General features: G+C 42.2%; 1 protein-coding gene across 2 annotated transcripts; it reads left to right on the top strand.

The window, feature by feature from the left end:
* Positions 1–4296: 4296 nt before the first annotated feature.
* Positions 4297–18129, top strand: CNOT11 (CCR4-NOT transcription complex subunit 11). Of its 2 annotated transcripts, XM_068424437.1 has the most exons (8): positions 4297–4854; positions 5585–5749; positions 10061–10213; positions 10792–10994; positions 11794–11996; positions 14993–15089; positions 16463–16539; positions 17776–17857. In XM_068424437.1, exons 1-7 carry the CDS (start codon positions 4428–4430, stop codon positions 16532–16534), a joined length of 1320 nt encoding a protein of 439 aa, XP_068280538.1. In that variant the 5' UTR covers positions 4297–4427; the 3' UTR covers positions 16535–16539; positions 17776–17857. The 2 variants fall into 2 exon arrangements, with proteins under 2 accessions (XP_068280538.1, XP_068280529.1); XM_068424428.1 differs by lacking the exon at positions 16463–16539 and having other exon boundaries at positions 4299–4854; positions 17776–18129.
* The last annotated feature ends 1199 nt before the right edge of the window (positions 18130–19328 follow it).

Genomic DNA, 19328 nt, shown 5'->3' on the forward strand with positions numbered 1-19328 from the left:
GTTTTGAGCCCAAGAATATCCAACACACTCACATGCCCACAAAATATAGCACCCTGTGCAGTTACAGAAACCCTCTTTTGCAGCAGATTTACTGCCCTTCCTGCCCCAGCAGTATTTTACCTTCATCTTTTTCTTACATTAAGTTTTTTGCTACCCTGAAAAGGCAATCTGTTTTAAAATCATCGTGACTTCAGAATCCCCTTTGTCAACTGATGCTTGTGCCCGTCCCACTTCCTATAAAGTACTCCATCTTCTAAACTGTTTGCTTTCCTGCTCTGACCTGAAACCTTTTAATTTGGATAGAATAATTTCAGAGGGCTGCATTAGCCACATATGGGTCACACAATTTTTTTTACTATCTCAGTCATTGGGGAAACATTTTATTGCTCTGAAGCTCATTTCTGCAATTCTACGTCCATTATTCCAGTAAGCACATTATCCAAGAGTGGCTTACATTGCTGAAATTTATAGGAAAAGAAGAGGCAGCTTTCTCTTTCTAACCATGTTTCTTCTTTTTGCTCTGCTATCTTCAGCAGAGTTTGTTATTAGGAGCAGGCTGTACAAAAAAAGACCACCTGGACAGAAGCGCCACAGGTCTATTTGACTGGGGATCAGCACCCAGCAAACCATCCCTCAGTTTAAGGCACAGTTTTAGCCGTGATCATTTCTAACCATGAACTTCATCCCAAAAATGAACAAATACAACTTTTGCCACCACACCAGAAAGAGAAAATCTGCCGGTCAGTCTAAGGTCAACAGATGAGCACCACATAAAAAAGCCTCGAGGAAGGAGGCTATAGGAGAAAAGCTAAATTAATTCTTTGCATCTCTAGATGGGATCTTGGAGATGTTCCCAGACAAGAACCTTTACTGATGGGGTGCAAGTGAACTGTCTCACAGCGAAGTGTTAGTAAGAGATGTGAAATGAAATGCACAAAATGAGTCACTATTCATAACCAGGATCAGATGGGATTCACCCAAGGGATTTTTATCAGCTGAAGGATGAAGTTCCTAAACTATGAACTGCAACATGCAACCTGCTCATGAAAATGGTCTCAGTATCAAAGACTTAAGGATGGCAAGTCTGATACCAATCTTTAAAAAGGCCATGGAGATAATCCAACAAACCATAAACCGCCAAGTCCAATTTCTGTACTAAGAAAACTGCATGAAACTACAGCAATGACCCGAACTTGTGTGCACAAAGGTGAGACAGAGGAGTAACCCCGCTGTGTGTGCGTTAAGGGACGGATGATGCAGTCTTCCCCGGTACATGCTAAGTTTCCCGGTGAGAAAAAATCATCTGGGAATGTAAAAACAAAAACTGGCAGGAAGGTGTTGCAGGAGATTTACGTAATATTAAATGACTGAATTAAATGGCAGTGAAAGCAAATATTTGATAAATGCGAAGTAAAATACTGCAATGAGGGTGGGGTGGAAAGGGAAGGAATCCTTCCCTTTAGTAGTGGTGGGTGCTACCTATCTATTCCTGCTGAGCAAGTCATCGAGGACAGCTCTGTTATAGTGTCAGGTTCACAGCTCAAAAGAGAAACAACATGAAAAAGGAAAAAGGAAATAAACAGGACTCATACTATAAAGGTATATAAACCTGTGGGACACTCACAGCTTGAATACTGGATGCAAGTTTGGCCCCTCCTTCTCAAAAAGGGTACAGCAGAAGTAGAAAAAGAGAAGGGCAACAAGGATGGCAGAATGAGGATGCCACAGAAGGGGACATGGTGAGACAAAATGACGTGAAGTTGCGCCAGGGGAGGTTTAGGTTGGATATCAGAAAAATTTCTTCACCGAAAGGGTTATCGAGCATTGGAACAAGCTGCCCAGGGAAGTGGTGGAGTCACCATCCCTGGATGTATTTAAAAGACGTGTAGATGTGGTGCTTTGGGACATGGTTTAGTGGTGGACTTGGCAGTGCTGGGTTACTGGTTGGACTTGATGATCTTAAAGATCCTTTCCAATAAGAATGATTCTATGATTCTATGACCTTAGAGATGAATAACCGAGGTAAGACACGACAAGAGATTCACAGAATGATGAGCAATGAACAGAGTGGAGAAGGAAGTACTAGTTTGCACAGCATGGTTCTTAAACTGCAGAACTCATTGCACGCCAAAAACATACGCGGGTTCATAGAGCACCTAAGTTGAGCCCAAGGGAGAAAAATTTAATCGGGGCTGGGAATCACAACAATGAGCATTCAACCTTTGACTCGGGAAGTACCTAAATGGCAGATGGCCAGAAGCCAAGTGTACACTAGATGCTTCTGCTAGCAGTCAGGGACAAGACACTGAGCTAGGTGAACATCACTCTATGTTTTTGTGTACAGTTATGGACATTTATGGCCACAGCTACTCACACGAGTTTTTTTCGTTTAGAGCAGTCACTCCTATCATGAAAACTTAGTTTCACTTCAATAAGCTATCCCTCTCTCAAGTCTTTACAGCCTTGTACCAAACCGTACCTCCTAGTCTCTCCAGCAGGTTTAAGAGAGACCCAGAAACAGCCACTTGGGCCTTTCCCACTCTGCAGACCACTGATATGGTTTCACCTTCCCAATCCACGGCAATGGCTCTTCAACCCCATAGAACCAAACCTCTAATGGGAACAGAGAACTACAGTTTCTCTACAGGTCAGCAAGACAGAGGGGCAGACAAAGTTGGCCTGTTCTGTATGTCCTCAGCTCCTCTATAAACTGAAATGTCTTCTCATAGACTGAGTGTTCAGGTCAGCTGACAAAGTTCATCTTTCCACCTATTTATACAGAAATCCATATGAGTTATGAGGAACCTTCTTCTCCCCGAGAGTCTTTCTCTCTCAACTACTGAGCTTTCACATTATTTGACAGAAGGTATTCAACTTCTTCTCTCTATGCATCACAAGTAAGGGTGGAAAGCTCTTGTTCATGTCCATGCTTTCCCAAGTTCTCCAGTCAGCCCTCCCGCACACCTACACAGATTACTTCCTCACCAATTTGCAATCCTTTGATCTTCTTCCTAAATCTTACAGTTCAAGTCCTTGCTGCAGTTGTTAGAAAATTCTAAATTGGCCCGAACTTCCAAGGACTCCTTTGTTTCCTTGAATCCATTGGCCATGGTAGGAAGCTCACTGGCATCCTCTTCCATCTGCTTTACTATTACTAGTTGCATATCTTGCGAGCAGACCTCTCACTGTGATCTAGTCAGCTGGTGAGCAGCTGCTCTATCAACAAGGCTTTCAGATCACACCTCCCATGGCTACAGACCCTGTTTTTTTTTCCAAAGTCATCATTTTTTAACGTCTGTATATGTACGTGAAGCCTTTACACCTCTCAGATCTTGGTTTCTTTCCAATTGAAAATGTGAATTAAAGAACATATCTATTACTTGATCTGTATTCAGAACACTAGCTTTAAATTTATATTATTTTAGAAACTGAATCCCATCTCTCACACCAGCGTGGCTAACTGGAAAGCCAGGGGCTTCTCGGCTGGGTGACTTGGGAGGAGTACCAGCGCTAGAAGAATCAGACAGCAGAAGCAGGGTCTGCTCTCAGGATTTTGCAAGCCCTTCTTCTCTCAGCACGTATCACAGAAAGCTCTTCCTCCAGGCCACGCCCTTAGCGCTTCTTCAGGCCATGCCTGAGAAGCCTGTGTGCTGCTGTCCCTCCAGATGCCCCTCCATAAGGTCAGCTGGTGCAACAGGCCATCGCACTGAACAGGGACCTTCTTCCATCCCGACTTCCAGCCGCCCACCACTGCGGCCCACCGTCCTTCGGCGCTGCCGAGAACCCCACCAGCAAAGCGGGCAGCTCTCCGCGGAACCCCATCACGGCAGCCCCCGCGGAACCCAGCCCTGCAGGGCGCCCTTGGGCCGGGCAGAGGCAGCGGCGGGAGGACACGCACACCGGCCCCCCCCGTTTGTCGCCAGAGGCGAGGGAGGCTGCGACGGCCGCGGACCGACGCACGGCCGCGGCGCCTCTCTCCTTCCCGTCACTCTCGGGGGGCAGGTCCGGCCCCCCCCGCCCCGCCGCCACCGCCCCGCCATCTCGGGTGGCACCGCCACCCCCGCGCGCGGCCGGGGAGCGGGCCCTCTGCAGCCGCGCGCCGCCGGGCTCCCCCTGCCGGCCCTACCGGCCGCCGCGCCCCCGACCCGGCCCGGCCCGGCCCCACGGGAGCGCGCGGGGCCGCCCGGCGGCAGCCAATCGCCTGCGCCCGTCTCGCCCCCGCCGGACGGCTCGGGCCAATCCCGTTCCGCGAGGCGGGGACGGCGGCGGGACCGCAACTCCCCGCCGCGCGGCCAATGGCGTGCGCGCCTCCTTGTCGCCCCGGCGCCCCGCCGGAACGGCCCGGTCGCCTTACGGCCGCGCCGTAAAGCGGGGCCGGCGCGACAGCAGCGTTACGGCAGCGGTGGGGCCGGGCTGGGCCGGAGCGGATGCCCGGGGGCGGGGGTAGCCCGGCGCCCGGCACTCAGGTGGGAGCGGAGGCGGGCGAGTCGGGCGGAGCGGCGGGCGGCGGGCCGGCGGGCGGCAGGATGAGCCTGTCGCCGAAGGAGCTGTCGAGCCTGCTGAGCATCGTGTCGGAGGAGGCGGGCGGCAGCACCTTCGAGGGCCTCTCCAGCGCCTTCCACCACTACTTCGGCAAGGCCGAGCACTTCCGCCTCGGCTCCGTCCTCGTCCTCCTGCTGCAGCAGCCCGACCTGCTGCCCAGCCCCGCCCAGCGCCTCACCGCCCTCTACCTCCTCTGGGAGATGTACCGCACCGAGCCCCTCGCCGCCAACCCCTTCGCCGCCGTCTTCGCCCACCTGCTCAACCCCGCGCCCGAGCGCGGCGGCGACGAGGCGGAGCGCACGCCGCTCTCAGGTGCGTCCCGGCGGCGGCGGGGGGTGGCGGGGAGAGGAGCTCTCCCCGGGGCTCCCGGCGGGGAGGCACCGCTGGGGCTTCGTTGTCACTGCCCGGTCCTGGCTTCCCGCCGGTCGCTTTGCGCTTTCCGGGTTTGGAAGGGGCGGTGGGACTTGTTCGCGGCGAGCGGGTGTAGGCTCGGTGTGGGACGGGGCACTTGGTCGGAGCGTAACACGGGACTGTTGGGAGAAAGCGTTACAGAAACCTGGAGGTAACAGGGGGCTTTTGGCAGCTTCGAAGCTGTGAAACAAACCTCTTGAAGAAATACCTGAGCGTGAAACTCTTTTTCCCGCTTCAGTAAATACAAGCGTGACAGCGGTGGGTAAATCAGTGTCTAAAATAAATTACTTTTATAACTTAGAGTATAAATTGCAATGTCTGGTCATATCTAATAGCTCACTAGTTGTCTATTGGGAAGCATGTAAACAACCTGCTGTGACTGATTTAGCGTCAGATGTTGCATGTCAGGATGCACGATACCGATCAGTGTAACGCTGTATTCTGCATCGCTTTAGGAGCTGAGTAGGTAGCAGTGTTTTATGTACTCACAAGGACTCACCAGTTGCGCTGATCTTGCCATAAATAACACGTTAGTGTGCGTTTTATTTTTGCTCTTCTACGTGAAGCATATGGAAACCGTTAATGCTGCTGCCTTAAAAATCAGGGATTGTTTTTCATTGTGTCTCTGCAGGTTTCTTACCTCCCATAACTCCTCCAGAAAAATTCTTTCTTTCTCAGCTGATGTTGGCCCCCCCTAGAGAACTGTTCAAGAAGACTCCTCGGCAGATTGCTTCAATGGACGTGGGGAACATGGCCCAGTCAGTGGATATAAGTGGGCTTCAGCTGGCATTAGCAGGTAAGGAAGAATTGCAGCTGTAGTTCAATTATGAATGGAAATGCTAATTGTAATGTGGCTATGAGTTTCCTGAGAAACGCTCTTGTCTATCCTAAATATGAAAAAGGTTGAACTACACTTTAGGGTCTTCAAATCCATGTTCAAGCACATAGTGAAGGTTCAACGAGAGATTACATCTTAACTGTTTTATCCTGCTTAACAAGCAGCTTTTTAAGCATGTATGTCACTGCCTCAAGCATGAGAACATTTTGTAAATACTGGAAGATTTTCATCTAAAGCTTTTTTCGTTTTTTTTTTTTGGTGCATTTTTATCCATTTCATTCTCTGCAGCATTTCTAGTATGAGAGAACACAGCATAACTGTCACACTGTCACATACCAGTACTTCAGCTGCACCTGGCATATTGGCTGTTACAATTATATCTTCAGTTTTACAAAATACAGTCGGATCTTACAGCATTAGCTCAGAAGTGGGAAGGTGGTCTACTTTTACTAGATTGAAAAGAAAAGCAATGTGATGCTTATCCTTTGACAGGAGAAAAGGAGCAGACACATGATTATTCTGATCACATTGACTGATGAGTCACATCTGGAGCTAATCTGAAATATGAAAATATTGTTGGGAACAAGGAGCCAGTTTGGACAGCAAAATATAGTGGGGTTTTTTCCTAGGTATGTGCAAATGGACCTACTCACTTTAAAACTGACCATCCCACTTCCCTATCTGTGCAATGTGGTTTACTGCTCTGAGGTCAGGCACTAACTATGCTTTCTACATCCTGCAGTTGTCTCTTGGTGTCGTCATTTTTTTCTGGTTTTGTTTTTGTTTTTTTCCTGTAGAATCTGTCACTGGCTTGTTACGCTGTGGTATACTGTCCCTTGTTCACAGAGTGCAAATGTCCTCTGGTGTCCTCCTTTGCTGCTATTTACAGACTGTGGGGTCGTTTGAAAATGCAAATTGAATACTCTAAGGTACCTTCAAGGGGGGAAAAACCCCTTCTGCTGCTTGTTCCGTTCATCCTGTCTGTGTTTTCTAGAATACTTTCGTGAATTCAGATTTTGTGAAGCTTGAGGGTAACTTGTGATTTTTAGCATAAGGCATATGTGGTGCCTTAAAGAAGCCTGGAGTTTTTTCATTTGTTTTTATTTGTTTCCCCCTTGGTACTGTGCTTGCCTTCTGAACAGTTTGTTCTCATTAAAAATAAAACATGTAGAGAACCTCAAAATTGTAGTTGTGTGGATGGGTACTCTAGGTCATGCATTTTAATTTGTCCTTTTTTAAAATAGAAGACACTGATGGCTTAAAGTACAGTACAGAGTCATTAATGGCGCTTTGCAAAATTAAGCCCTGTAAGATGTGCTTGTATCATTATTTACATAAGACAGTAAACGTGCATAATTAATTGCTCACAAGCAGTTGAAGGAGTTATGTAACAAAACAAGCTGCATCTGAAAAAGCTTCATGCTGTCGTTCTTGGGCTTCTTGCTGTAGGTCCCTAGAATAAATGTCTGCTTTCTAATCACTTTCTTAGAAGATAAGTCTTTTGCTCATTTTAATATTGTGATGCTTTTTGACTCTGTATTGTTTGTTATGTTCCAGGTGGTCTGTGAATTTTTCAGAAGTTTTCAGTATATTTCTCCTGATTTTTCAATATGCATGATGAAGCTGTGCTGCTGACAGTGTATCTAAGCACTTGTGGTTAGATACAATGTTTAAGGGGTTGCATTTACACCCTTTCCCCACATTTCATGGAACATAACAGCTGTAAGACTTGGTGGCCCTTCAAAATTGTAGTCCCCAAGATGAATTCAGGGCTACTTAGAGAAGGATGATTTTGGCCTGCTTTAGAATATACCTGCAAAATTAACTTTTTTCAATCACTGTATCATACCAATCCTTTTTTTTTTTTTTTTTTTTTTAAAGGGAGGAAAAAATACTTGGCTTGTCTTCTGAATTTGAGCTCATTGTGACAATTCACTTGCCAACTGTATGGTGGTTTTTCTGGATGTGGTTTTCTTTTCGTTATTGTTGTTTGTTGTGGTTTTTATTTTGTTTTGTGTTTTTTCCCCCTAAAAGCATGATGTTGGAGTAGAGCATCTTAGGAATGAGTATTAAAACTTGCTTTGTTCTCTTCTCCCTTTGGTCTACGGAAAGTTCATTCAAGCCTCAGTCTCTCCCTATAACTTGTTTTTGTTGATCTGGTGTGTTACCGTATCAAAAATGTCACTTTCTCCTAGTTGCAGGGTTGGGTCTTCTGGCAAAGTGCTCCTAACTGTTTGTCTGCTAACCCTTATTTGATCTCGGAGTAATTGACCTGTGTTAAAGTTAAGTTCATAATACATTGTAGAGCCTTCCTTTAGGAATCAAGGGGAGTTTCCTTTTACCTGTAAAAAGAAAAAAAATTAGCTCCATAAGGGAACCTAAGTGATTGTTTTCAGTTCAATTTTTTAAAAATTTAAATGTCTTAGTTTAGGATGCTGTGTTCTTTCCTGTTAAATCAGTGTGTTCTAATTCTTGCTTCTGCTTTCTTGAAACTGTTGATCGAGCCCTAATTTGTGAAGCAGTGAGGGTGAGGTTTTGAGCATCAATGCATATACCTAAGGGCTCATGCAGGCTTCTAAAATCAGTGAAGGACTGTATCTTAAACTTTTGTATTTCTAATTAAGCATCATTAATCATTTGCAATTATGGGGATACAAACAAATCAGTGATTTACTTCTACCGACTGATAGATTGAAGTTCTAGACTATAAATAAGACTGAAAAAAGACACCCAATATCTATTTTTTCCACAGAAATCAACCCTTCTGTTCAGTGGCTAGATGAAAGTACTGTCACGCTGGAGTTTGAAACAGTTTATAAACTCAAAGACATGTTTTATAAAACAGCTCATTTGGACTTTGACTTTAAAGTTGTTTTGTTGGTTTTTTTTTGAAAACAACTGAAAAGTATGCTACTTTTTGCCTTTGACAGAAAAACATACCCTGCTGAGCTGCTTCAGTGAGCGTATATGCAAATATTTGCATGACCTGAAATAAGTGGATAAAGTAGGACGGAAAGCTAAAAAAGAAATTAGCAATGAGTGGTGCTTTGTTTTGATGATCCTTCGCACTCTCAGCGTCTCTCATGGATTTGGTTGGAGTCACGTGAAACAGAGTTCACGTGCATGGGAAGCTGGGAAGGGTCACGTGGCTACATAAAAAGGAGCAATCACACTTTGCTTAGAAGTGGTAGGGACCGTATACCAAATCTGACAGCGCTACACTCAATTAGTCAGGAAAAGGAGTTGTGTTTAGTTTCATGTGGAACTTTTTCAAGGGATTCCTTGTGTGATACAAACAATTTTGGATGTCAGATTACTTAAGGCTTAATCTGCTGCTTAATGTCCTCTATGGAGGAGGGGGGGAGGAGTGTAAGGTGGTGTTCTGTAGTGGGTTTTTATGGTTTTTGTCTGTTGGGGTTTGTTCTGTTTTTTTGCCAAAGCAATGGAAAACATGATCTCTCAAAATAATACAGAGAATACAGAAGATCAGACATTAAGTCTTCAGATACAGAAGAGCGACAGATGAACACCTAAAAATCTGACGATGCAAGCATTGAGTCACATAGTTTCTTTTTGGCCAGTTTCTTCAAGTCTCCAGTTGTATATACTAAATTTAATATTATTTTTATGTAACTTGTTTATCTTCTGTAATTTGGTCCTTAAAGGGACACTTTCAGCTCCTCTCAGGTTTGCTTTAATGACAATGTACGTAAAATCACATAATAATTAAATTTCATCTTTTTCCACACAAGCACTTGCTGTAGCTTGACAGTGAATGCAAAAGTAGGTTACACGATGCCACTGAAAGGTGTTGGATAAGTTTGAATATCTGACTTCAGCTCTAGTATGACCATTATCGTTGCGGAGTCTGTAAATGTATCTCTGTGGATTTTTCACTTCCCTGCTCCGAGAAGAAGAGATTGCAAAACTAGATACAGCATGTGAACTCTTTCGGGAATACCATGTGAATCTGCTAATGTGCTTTTAGATGCAGATTACATCAGTTATTTGCCTTTTCTAAAGTCAAGACTATGTTTCAGATTAATTTCTATTTCTTCTTTGTCCTTGCTTCATGCCTCTGTCCCTCACCTGTCAGTTGGCACTCTGAGTACTAGCTGCCTGACACAGTACTAAATTTCATCTTGATGTTATCTGTTTTTTTTTTAAGCTAGTTCTTCTCTAAAGGTAATTTTTTCTCACTGCTTTTAGTATTCCAGGCATCTCTGTTTCAATTTTATGCTTTAATATTATGGACTGGTCTTCTTTCAGAACGTCAGTCCGAGTTGCCAACGCAGAGCAAGGCCAGCTTCCCCAGCATTCTCAGTGATCCTGACCCAGATTCTTCCAACTCTGGTTTTGACAGCTCCGTTGCCTCCCAGATCACGGAAGCCTTAGTGAGTGGACCAAAACCTCCTATAGAAAGTATGTGCATTTTCACATCTTTGTTTCTGTAACTCATGACGTGCTATATTGCTATACTTCTTCAGATGAAATATAATGTAATTCAGAAGTATTTTCAAGGTATGAAATGGGAATGAAGATGAATGAAACAGTACAAAACTGTGTCAGGCTGTCTCCAGATCAGACTCCATGGTGTTCGCATTTCCAGGCTTTTAAAAATCTGGAGTCTGTCTTCAAGCTGTTAGCAGTGTCATCTGTTGGCTAAAACACTGTGTCTGATGCCCTTCAGATCTTAGTCCCCCACACTAAGGTCTGCATTGGCTGTTAACACCTTCCAAGCAAGCAGTTACTGTGGAAGGAAAAAAGACAATGGTAGAATCTGTAACTTAGCAATATGAATCAAGAGGAAAAACAGACTGATGTAACACCATCACTAAAAGTCAGAAATAATGTTTGTCTCGGAGGCAAATAAGACCATAGTGCTGTTCTCAGTGTTATAATAGCTTAAAGAAATGGGAGCTTCAGGGTTTTTCTTTTTGTATTGATAGAAAACTGAATACCTGGAGCTTAGAAAACATTTCATGCTGTTGCCTTTTTAGGTCACTTTCGACCAGAGTTTATTCGACCCCCACCTCCACTCCATATATGTGAGGATGAATTGGCATGGTTAAATCCAATAGAGCCAGATCACACAATTCAGTGGGATAAGTCAATGTGTGTTAAGAACAGCACTGGAGTTGAGATAAAAAGAATCATGGCAAAAGCTTTTAAAAGTCCCTTGACTTCTCCGCAGCAAACACAGGTAAGTATTGTTCACTTTTTCTGTCTAAAATTATTTTCTAACAAGCTATTAACTCATGTATTTAAGAAAACTTGGATCACTTTAATTAATCTGTGTTTGGATTCAGCAAGCTCCAAGTACTTTGAATTGTAAAAACCCAAGAGTTTTGACTTGGGCTTGTGTGAATAAGGAAGAAATCTTTAAACTTCATAGCATTGACTGGACCTAGTTACAGCTGATCAGTAAGTGGCACTAATGTTTTTCTGCATGGAAAAATCTTGTTATAACAGAGTTGTTTGTGCTTCTGTGGAAGCTTTTGGTAAGTAATTATTTCAGAAATGCCAACACTGTTGTTTGTTCGTTTGTTTTTTTTTTTTTTTCCCCCCTGCAATTTGATAGTATTACCCCTGATTTTAGTGGGCTTTTTTGATAATCATTAGGCTTGCACTATAAAACATCCTTTATTTGCAGAACTTTTTCTGACAATGAACTTGAAATTGAGGTTTCCTTCTGCTGGACAGGAAACTAAAGAAGGCTGAAACTTCTCGTGGGTTTTTTTTTTTTCCTCCCTTCCTTGCCACTCACTCATGAAAGACCACTAAATACCTTATTAAAGGTTTTATGGGCACAGTTGCCTTTACGTAGAAATTTTAAAGTATACCTCCAGTGTCTTTCAATAGAGATGCCTAAATCTAAAGGGTTATCATTCTCCTGTAGCTTAAATGTATTATAGCAGCTTCTTCAAGCAGTAATGTGAATAGTTAAGAAAAAAAAACCCACAACCCTGAGTCTTTTTTTTTTTTTTTTTTTCCCTTTACAGCTCCTTGGAGAACTGGAAAAGGACCCCAAGCTTGTTTACCATATTGGTCTCACTCCTGCCAAATTGCCAGACCTGGTCGAAAACAATCCTTTAGTAGCTATAGAAATGTTGCTGAAACTGATGCAGTCTAGTCAGATAACAGAGTATTTTTCTGTCTTGGTCAACATGGATATGTCCTTACATTCAATGGAAGTTGTAAATCGGTGAGTGCTATCTCAAACGTAAGAAAGTTCCCTTACGTATGTAAAAGAACTGAACAGTTATTAAGTGATTGTGAGGCTGGCCACAGGGCTGTATTTGGATGCGTTCCAAAGACCATTAAAAGTAACAGGAATTGAAGAAATGACTAGTCAGATTACAGTGAAGGAAAAGAGTATCAAACTGTCATTCCCTTTCAATTTTTCTATGCTGTTCATGTTGTTTTGTTTTTTTAATATTCTCTTATTTAATAAGACTTAAGCTTAGTGTGCTCTGATTAACCCTGCAGAGGAAGAGAGGGCTACAGATTTGTAGCTTTCTATGACTACTGGACTGTCTAAGTCTTTTTCTTTCATAAACGCTTTACTTGCTTTTTATGTAGTTCCTTATTGGTAGTGCCTGTAGTTAAAGAAAAAACTCTTTTATTTTAGTCCAGGTTAAGTTTGTAAAGTTAGCTGTGGGTTGGTAATAAAGATTTGAGCCTCTCAAACATCTTCAGTGTTAAGTTCAGAGAAAGCTACCAATTTTTAAGTTCCTTTTTACAGCAGTGCTATTTTAAAATATTACTGTAATGTTAACAGCTTCCTATTAGTAGCAGCAAAACTGCTTAACAGGAAAAAAACCCCATACTTTCCACAATTTCCCAGCAGAAAGATGTGATCATGGAGGCATATATATTACTTTTTATATTAATAATTTATAATTTTATATAATTAATTTTCATTAAAATAGAAAATATTTCATATGATTTATATTAATTATTCATAACATACCATATTTTACCATATTAGGTATGGTAAAAAAGCACACTTCTTGCACAGGTGCTACACTAGTTCATCTTTCAGTCCCTGCTCCAAGAATGAAGAGGCTTACTCAAAGAAACCGCTGTGTTAATCTCTAATATTAGCAACGTGTTTCTACTTTGAAAAGAACTGGGAAATACGTATTGTGCTGTGGATAACTTCAGCTGATGTTGATAATTACTAGAAAATCATTTTATCGAACTGTTTGATATGTTCAGCTGAAAACTATTTAAAATAGGTATCACTTAAGGCAGTCTGTCACTGCAATCTATAGTATGTCTAAAGCTTTATTCACACATCAGGTTCCTGGTTAATTTATGAATTTCACTAGCAAGTACATGCCCTATGTCCCAGGAAGCTGTAAGTTTAGTCACTGGCTTGCGAAGATGAGCAGTTACTGGACGTGTATGGTTTTGTCACTGTAGTGACTGTCACACCCTCTAACGGGTCACAATCCAGTCGTTCCTGATGAAGAATTCACATTTTTTTTTTGCGTATCTAAAAATGAGCCTCATCTCTAGCTTCTGTCTTCTCTTTCAACTGAGGTAGCAGTTATGTTTTGTTAGGATATCTGGAAATGTTAATTTTGATCCTTCTTGAGGTATGCTTGTGCGGAAGGTGGAAGACTACAGTGGGACAAAGGGCAGTTATTGAGAACCCTCCACAAAAAGTTTATTGCTACACAGCTAATCTGCTTAAACACAACTCACATTCTTGATGCGGCTTAAGTGAGCAAAAGGTGGTATTGTTAAATAGCCATCCTGCTTTATGTTCGTGCCCTGTCTTCGTTGGGAATAACTTCTGCATGTAGGTACAACCCATTTTCTTAACAGAATGCTAGCCCCTTCAGTGGGAAAACTTCTCAGACAGCTGATACCCACAAGCTACAAAAGTACATCTCTCCCGCTTACTTTCTTCCATTTCTTGGCAGTTACTGAATGTGAACTACCAAATCAGCCTTGTTTAGCAATCTCTTTGCAGCGGAGTTGAATTGCACCTTAAATATAATTTGAGGAAAGAAAGATTTTGTTTCTGAAAGAAATCCCTCCCTACTGGTGCAGACTGACAGCAGTTACTGCCCTGAAGTTGGGCTAATGATGTGACATGAAGAAGTAGTGGTAAGAAAAGAGCTTTTACTGCTGTCCAGGATAGCGACACCACCAGTCAGGCATGCTGGTTCTCCCACAGCATAACTACCCTAGGAACAACTTTTCTCAGACTGCAGAATGACTGTCAGTGCAAACAGGGAGACACTGATTTTTAAGTGAAATAAGACAAAAACTTGAAACTGAAATGTCTAAAACATGCACTGTTTTCTCTATTGTCCCCCTCTTCCACTACTTCAGATAGTACTGTGATTAGAGTTACTTTGGTCAAATTCTGTTGTAACTGTATGGCAGTTCTGCATTTAATGTATGTTGTTACCTAAACCTTGAGAGCTGTATTGCTTTTTCAATTAAGAAACAGTGGCAGCTCAAATACTTTAGTAGTCACTATTGTTCAACCACAAATACGTGTGCTTTGCTGTTAACTCTTAAAAATACACTAATAATATTCATTGCAATAGTTCTCCAGTTCTTCTGTAGTGAGAAGCTTCTGAGATTATCGTGCATCATTAATCTCCAGTTAACGTTTCCATCTAGTCAGGGTCTCTTTTATTTGAGCTGTAGATATTCATATTGTTTCAGTTCCTAGGACAAAAAGTTTGGATCGGAAAGAACTAAGGAAACTGATCTTTTGCCTCAACAAAGGAGTTGTTCCAGTTGTATACTGAAGGAAGGAGTTCAGCATCTAGATTTAGTACCTGAAATTCAAATATGAATAAGCAAAATTGTACTGCAGTGCTTATTGTAGAAGTATCTTGATACTCGAACAGCTTGGGGACTTAATTGTAAATTGGAAACTCTTATCATTGACTCATTTGTGTAATGGATAGCAAATGTTTGTAGGTATGTCAAATATACTAGAAACCAATTGAACTCAGCCTTTGCACTGTGTCAGAGTTACAAAAAAAAGGTTTTGGGCTCGTAATGAAGAAACTTAAATGATTAGAAATATGTCTGTGGAAGCTGTCAGAAATCAGCTCTGTATGACATGATTGGGAATAAAGTAATATCACAGGTTTAATTAACTTGTTTTGCAATGGAATCACTAGATTTATGGCTTCATAAACTGCTGGATATTTTTAATTTGAACAGGCTTACTACTGCAGTTGATCTCCCACCTGAATTTATTCATCTTTATATCTCCAACTGTATCTCCACCTGTGAACAGATTAAAGACAAATATATGCAGGTGAGTAGTTCAGTAAATTGGTTAGGAAGAAGGGTCCCATATATTGCTCTGTGTAATATGAGATTTTTGTAAGGCTGATAGCAATAAGTTATTCTGTCTTACTGTGTCTTTATTTCAAAGGCACATTTTTTTTCCCTAATGCACTATGCAGTTCTTCTTAGTGTTCAACAGATGTTTCTTCACCTTCTTATGAGATTTCACAGGCAATTACTGTTCCCTGTTTTTCTGTAGAAATAATACACTTCTTCCTGGCAAAACTGCAGTTTTTATCTAACTCGGGTCCTTATGTGGAAAAGGTTTATCTGTCACTCAGGGTGCCTTTTCTTCACCTCCAGCATTAGATATTTGCCTTATGCTTAGTTTTGAGCTTCAAGTTTCTTTTCTGTATAAGTGTGCCCACAACTTCCAGATCTTTGAGGTGATGTTACAAAACTCACGTGGAAGTCTTGCCCTTCGATCGTGACTATTACCAACCTACAACAGCTTGCAGATCTCCTCAAAGACCTAAAAACCTTCTGTCTTCAATCTTCCTAACACCATACTCTCTGCTTCCCAAGCCTATCATACTTCCTCAGTACTAGCATGCAAGTTGTAGCCACTTCAAGGATCTTTTATCCCTGGGGAGGTTTCCACACCTTTGGCACGCAAGGTTGTTTTCATGCTGTGTGAGGTACTTCCTTTTATCCTAAACTGATCTGCTGGTTTCACCAAGTGCCCAGTAGAACTTGTTTTCTTGGATACATCATTGGTGAAAAACAGTTCCAGGTTCAGTTTCCCCAAGGCTTTGTGAATCTTGACCAAGTCCTGCCTCAGCTTTTTCCTCTCAGTGCTGAAGGACTGCAACCTCTTTAGTCTCTTGCAATGAGGCAGCTGTTCCTTTCCCTTAAGCTTTTTTGGTATCCTCCTCTAGTGCCTTTTCTAGCTCTTCTATATCCTTAAGCTGCAGAGACAAAAATTTTGTGCCAAACATAGCATATGGGTGCAGTGTGGTTTTAGATAGCAGCAAAACCCCCCCTGTCTTGTTCTCGGTACCCTTCCAGGTGATGACTAACCATTTGTTATCTTTTGGTGGCTGCCGATGCTTCTTTGCTTTGGGACTCCACCAGATACACAAGTGGCTTGACCTGTGATCTGCTGAATAGCTGTGTCTATTACATTTGGTAGCAGAACAGGAAAATAGCAGCAGAGCTGGGCTGCAGCTGAGAATATGCCCACAGAGTAGGACACTGGTCAAAGGGGCTGCTGAGAGCATATAGCAGCTGTACTTGGGGCACACTGGGGACAAAAACGAACAGAGCGTCAAGAAACACATACTGATCACCAAGTAGCACACACAGCTTGTGAGATCTAACATTTGTTAATTCTCTGTTGAGGCCTCACAGCAACTGAGACACAAGATGTTTTGTTTGAAAAGCACAGTACAACAGCACTCCTATTGGAAGTAAAAGAGGTACGATCCTTCGAGATTGGGAGTCAGCCAGCATCTTGCATTGGTACTTTTGTTCTGAGTTTCATGTTCCTCAATTATTGAAGTTACCCTTGTAACGAATTTGTGTTGCAGAGAAAACACGTGATGCCTTTTGATTGCAGTGAAGGAAATAACACGTTCAATTTCTGAATTCTCTTGGTACAGCTAGCAAGTTTTGCAGTAGTAAGCTCAGTTCCTGTGAGAATAGTTGATAGCTTATTTTCAGAGTTAAATAATCTGAAATACTTTGGACACTTGATTATCAAATCCCCTCAGTTCTGTCTGATAATCGTTCACGTATATAGTTGCTTTTAGAGAAAGGTTTGCGTTCCAACTCTTTCTCACAATGATGTGAACTATGAGATCCCTTTAATGATAAAGTAAGATCTGCTTTTCTCCTTGAGGACGAACGTACTCTGTATAAAGCAGACAGTTAGTGACTGGACCTGTGTATGACAAATTGTAGGTGCCAGTTCCGAGGTTTCCACTTCCCAGCTCCCAGCGTGCTCTGCAAGGTGTTACCTAAGCAGCCCTTAGGAAGGAGGAACGCTTCCAAGATCCCAACTTTTTACTGGATCAGGCGGGAAATCACAGCTCACAGCCATGAGCTCTGAAGCGTGTTCTTGCATTAGGTGTCCCTGGCACTGTCTTTCCTCCTAAGGTAGAGGAAGAGGGTAATGTGCTAATTCAGTAGTGTAGTGCTTCCCATAAAGCAACTGCAGGATCAGTTCTGCTGCTGTCACTTCCCAGTTGGAGTGCCTTAATCACGTGGTGACTGGCAAATTTTTAGATATGGAGCTTGTTCATTTTTCTTTATGGTGTTCTTGTATAAAATAAGACTAAGCAAGACCCTAGTGATGGCATTGTCTTGAGCTATGATCCCTTCTCTCTGACTTCAGAGACTATATCGTAAAGAAATTAAGTACAGTGCATATGTAGAGCTGGTGCTTCATTTGTGCATGGGATTAATCTTGAGAAAGCTCCTGTATCCAGAAGTACAGTACTACACAGCAGAGGAGTCTGTTTTTTTTAAATAGAGTAGCAGTATGGGAAGTAGAAAAATAGGGGCAGCACCTACAAAGCTTGCGAACAAGATTACTGCTGAAGCTAAATTGCTCCTGAAATGCCAGAGTTACACCGCTGAGGGCCAACAGTCCTTTAACTGACTTGGTTGTAAGCATTTATTTGGATTATGAAACTATATCACTTCTGTTTCAGAACCGGCTGGTACGTCTTGTTTGTGTCTTTCTTCAGTCTTTAATCAGAAACAAAATAATTAATGTACAGGACTTGTTTATAGAAGTGCAAGCATTCTGCATTGAGTTCAGTCGGATACGAGAAGCAGCTGGCCTTTTCAGATTGCTGAAGACACTAGACACGGGGGAAAATCCATCAGAGACAAAAACATCAAAATAAAACCACTGTGTCACTGGCAAAAAAAAAAAACCCTTGCCAGCGTTCTGTACCAATTAATTGTATATTTTAAACTTAAATCACTGGATTAATGATGTAATACACTATAAATAGCATTTTATGCATTTAAACAATAAATAATGCTTTTTCTGATACACACGCTTGAGTTTGTGAAATGTGTCAGGCTTTACACTTAAGCTATTTTTGACTATGGGTTAAACTCTGTACGTCATATGCATATCCTGAACTACAGGCTCTAATTCCAGAGAGGATGTAAAAGATACTTGCCATTTCACAGCAAATTTAAGTATTAATCTGGCAGTCCCTGCCTGTGTCCAAAACCATTTGTGAATAACTAAAGTCAACTTGTACCAAGGTGAGTGAGTTCATTCTTTACTGTGTAAGACCTTCTAGAAGCTGGGTACAACTTCTGCTGATGCATGCTGTTTTCAGTGAGTAAGGGAAAGCCTGTGTTGATGTCTAGAAAAAGCTAACCGCTGATGGCAGAAAGGAAGTGTTGGGTGCTGTAGGCTCAAAGCAGTACCCTTTCTTTTCAAGATCACTGAATCTTTCCAGGCTACTGGCCTCACACTATCAGTAGTTGAAGTACCACACCTATTTCATGCTTGTAATGTTTTAGTGAGGAAAGATGGTCCCATTTCTTCTATAAAAAAAAAAATCCAAGTCATGAGCCTGTTCTCACTTCAAAACTTGCAGAGGCAGTTGCTCTGTGGCTACCAAAATTAAAGTAGCCTCTTCCTTCTAAAGCATAGCATTTAGGTGTTGGGGAAACTGGGGACAGAGTCTGCTGAAGTATTATTTTAAGCTGATAGTAGAATAGCTGCTGTTATTTTAGTCCTGAGACTGAAAAGCAGGCTCGTTCTAATGTAATGCTGCTTGATAAATGAAAGCTGTTTTAAATCTGCATCTGCTTTTCAAATTTTTATGAAGTGAAAGATCAATAATGCAAAGTCAAGACTGTCTTTTGGCTTTCTCTTGCCAAGTAATTTAAGTTGCTAAATTGCTTGGATTGAAAATCCCATCGATCTCTCATCTCACGGAGCACAATCTCTTGGTAAGAAGTCTTGTGAGAAGTGTTCCCCGGTCATTAGGGGTTAGACTTGTATAGCTTCCCAGAGTGAAAACGTATTAGGCCAACTAAAGTAGCATTTATTTAAGGTCTGTTCCAATTCTAGACATTCCTTCTAAAACCCAAGACATTTGCTCTAAGTTGTTGTTAGCAGCAACAGTTAAGCTAGCTTGTGTGCTGAACTTGTAATTGAAGGCTTTACATTACTAAAGTTGAAGTACAATTTGACTGTCTTCTATGTACTAGTACCCCTCTCCAAAAACTTGGT

The sequence above is a fragment of the Nyctibius grandis genome, chromosome 2 (assembly GCF_013368605.1).
Source record: "Nyctibius grandis isolate bNycGra1 chromosome 2, bNycGra1.pri, whole genome shotgun sequence".
NCBI lineage: Eukaryota > Metazoa > Chordata > Aves > Nyctibiiformes > Nyctibiidae > Nyctibius > Nyctibius grandis.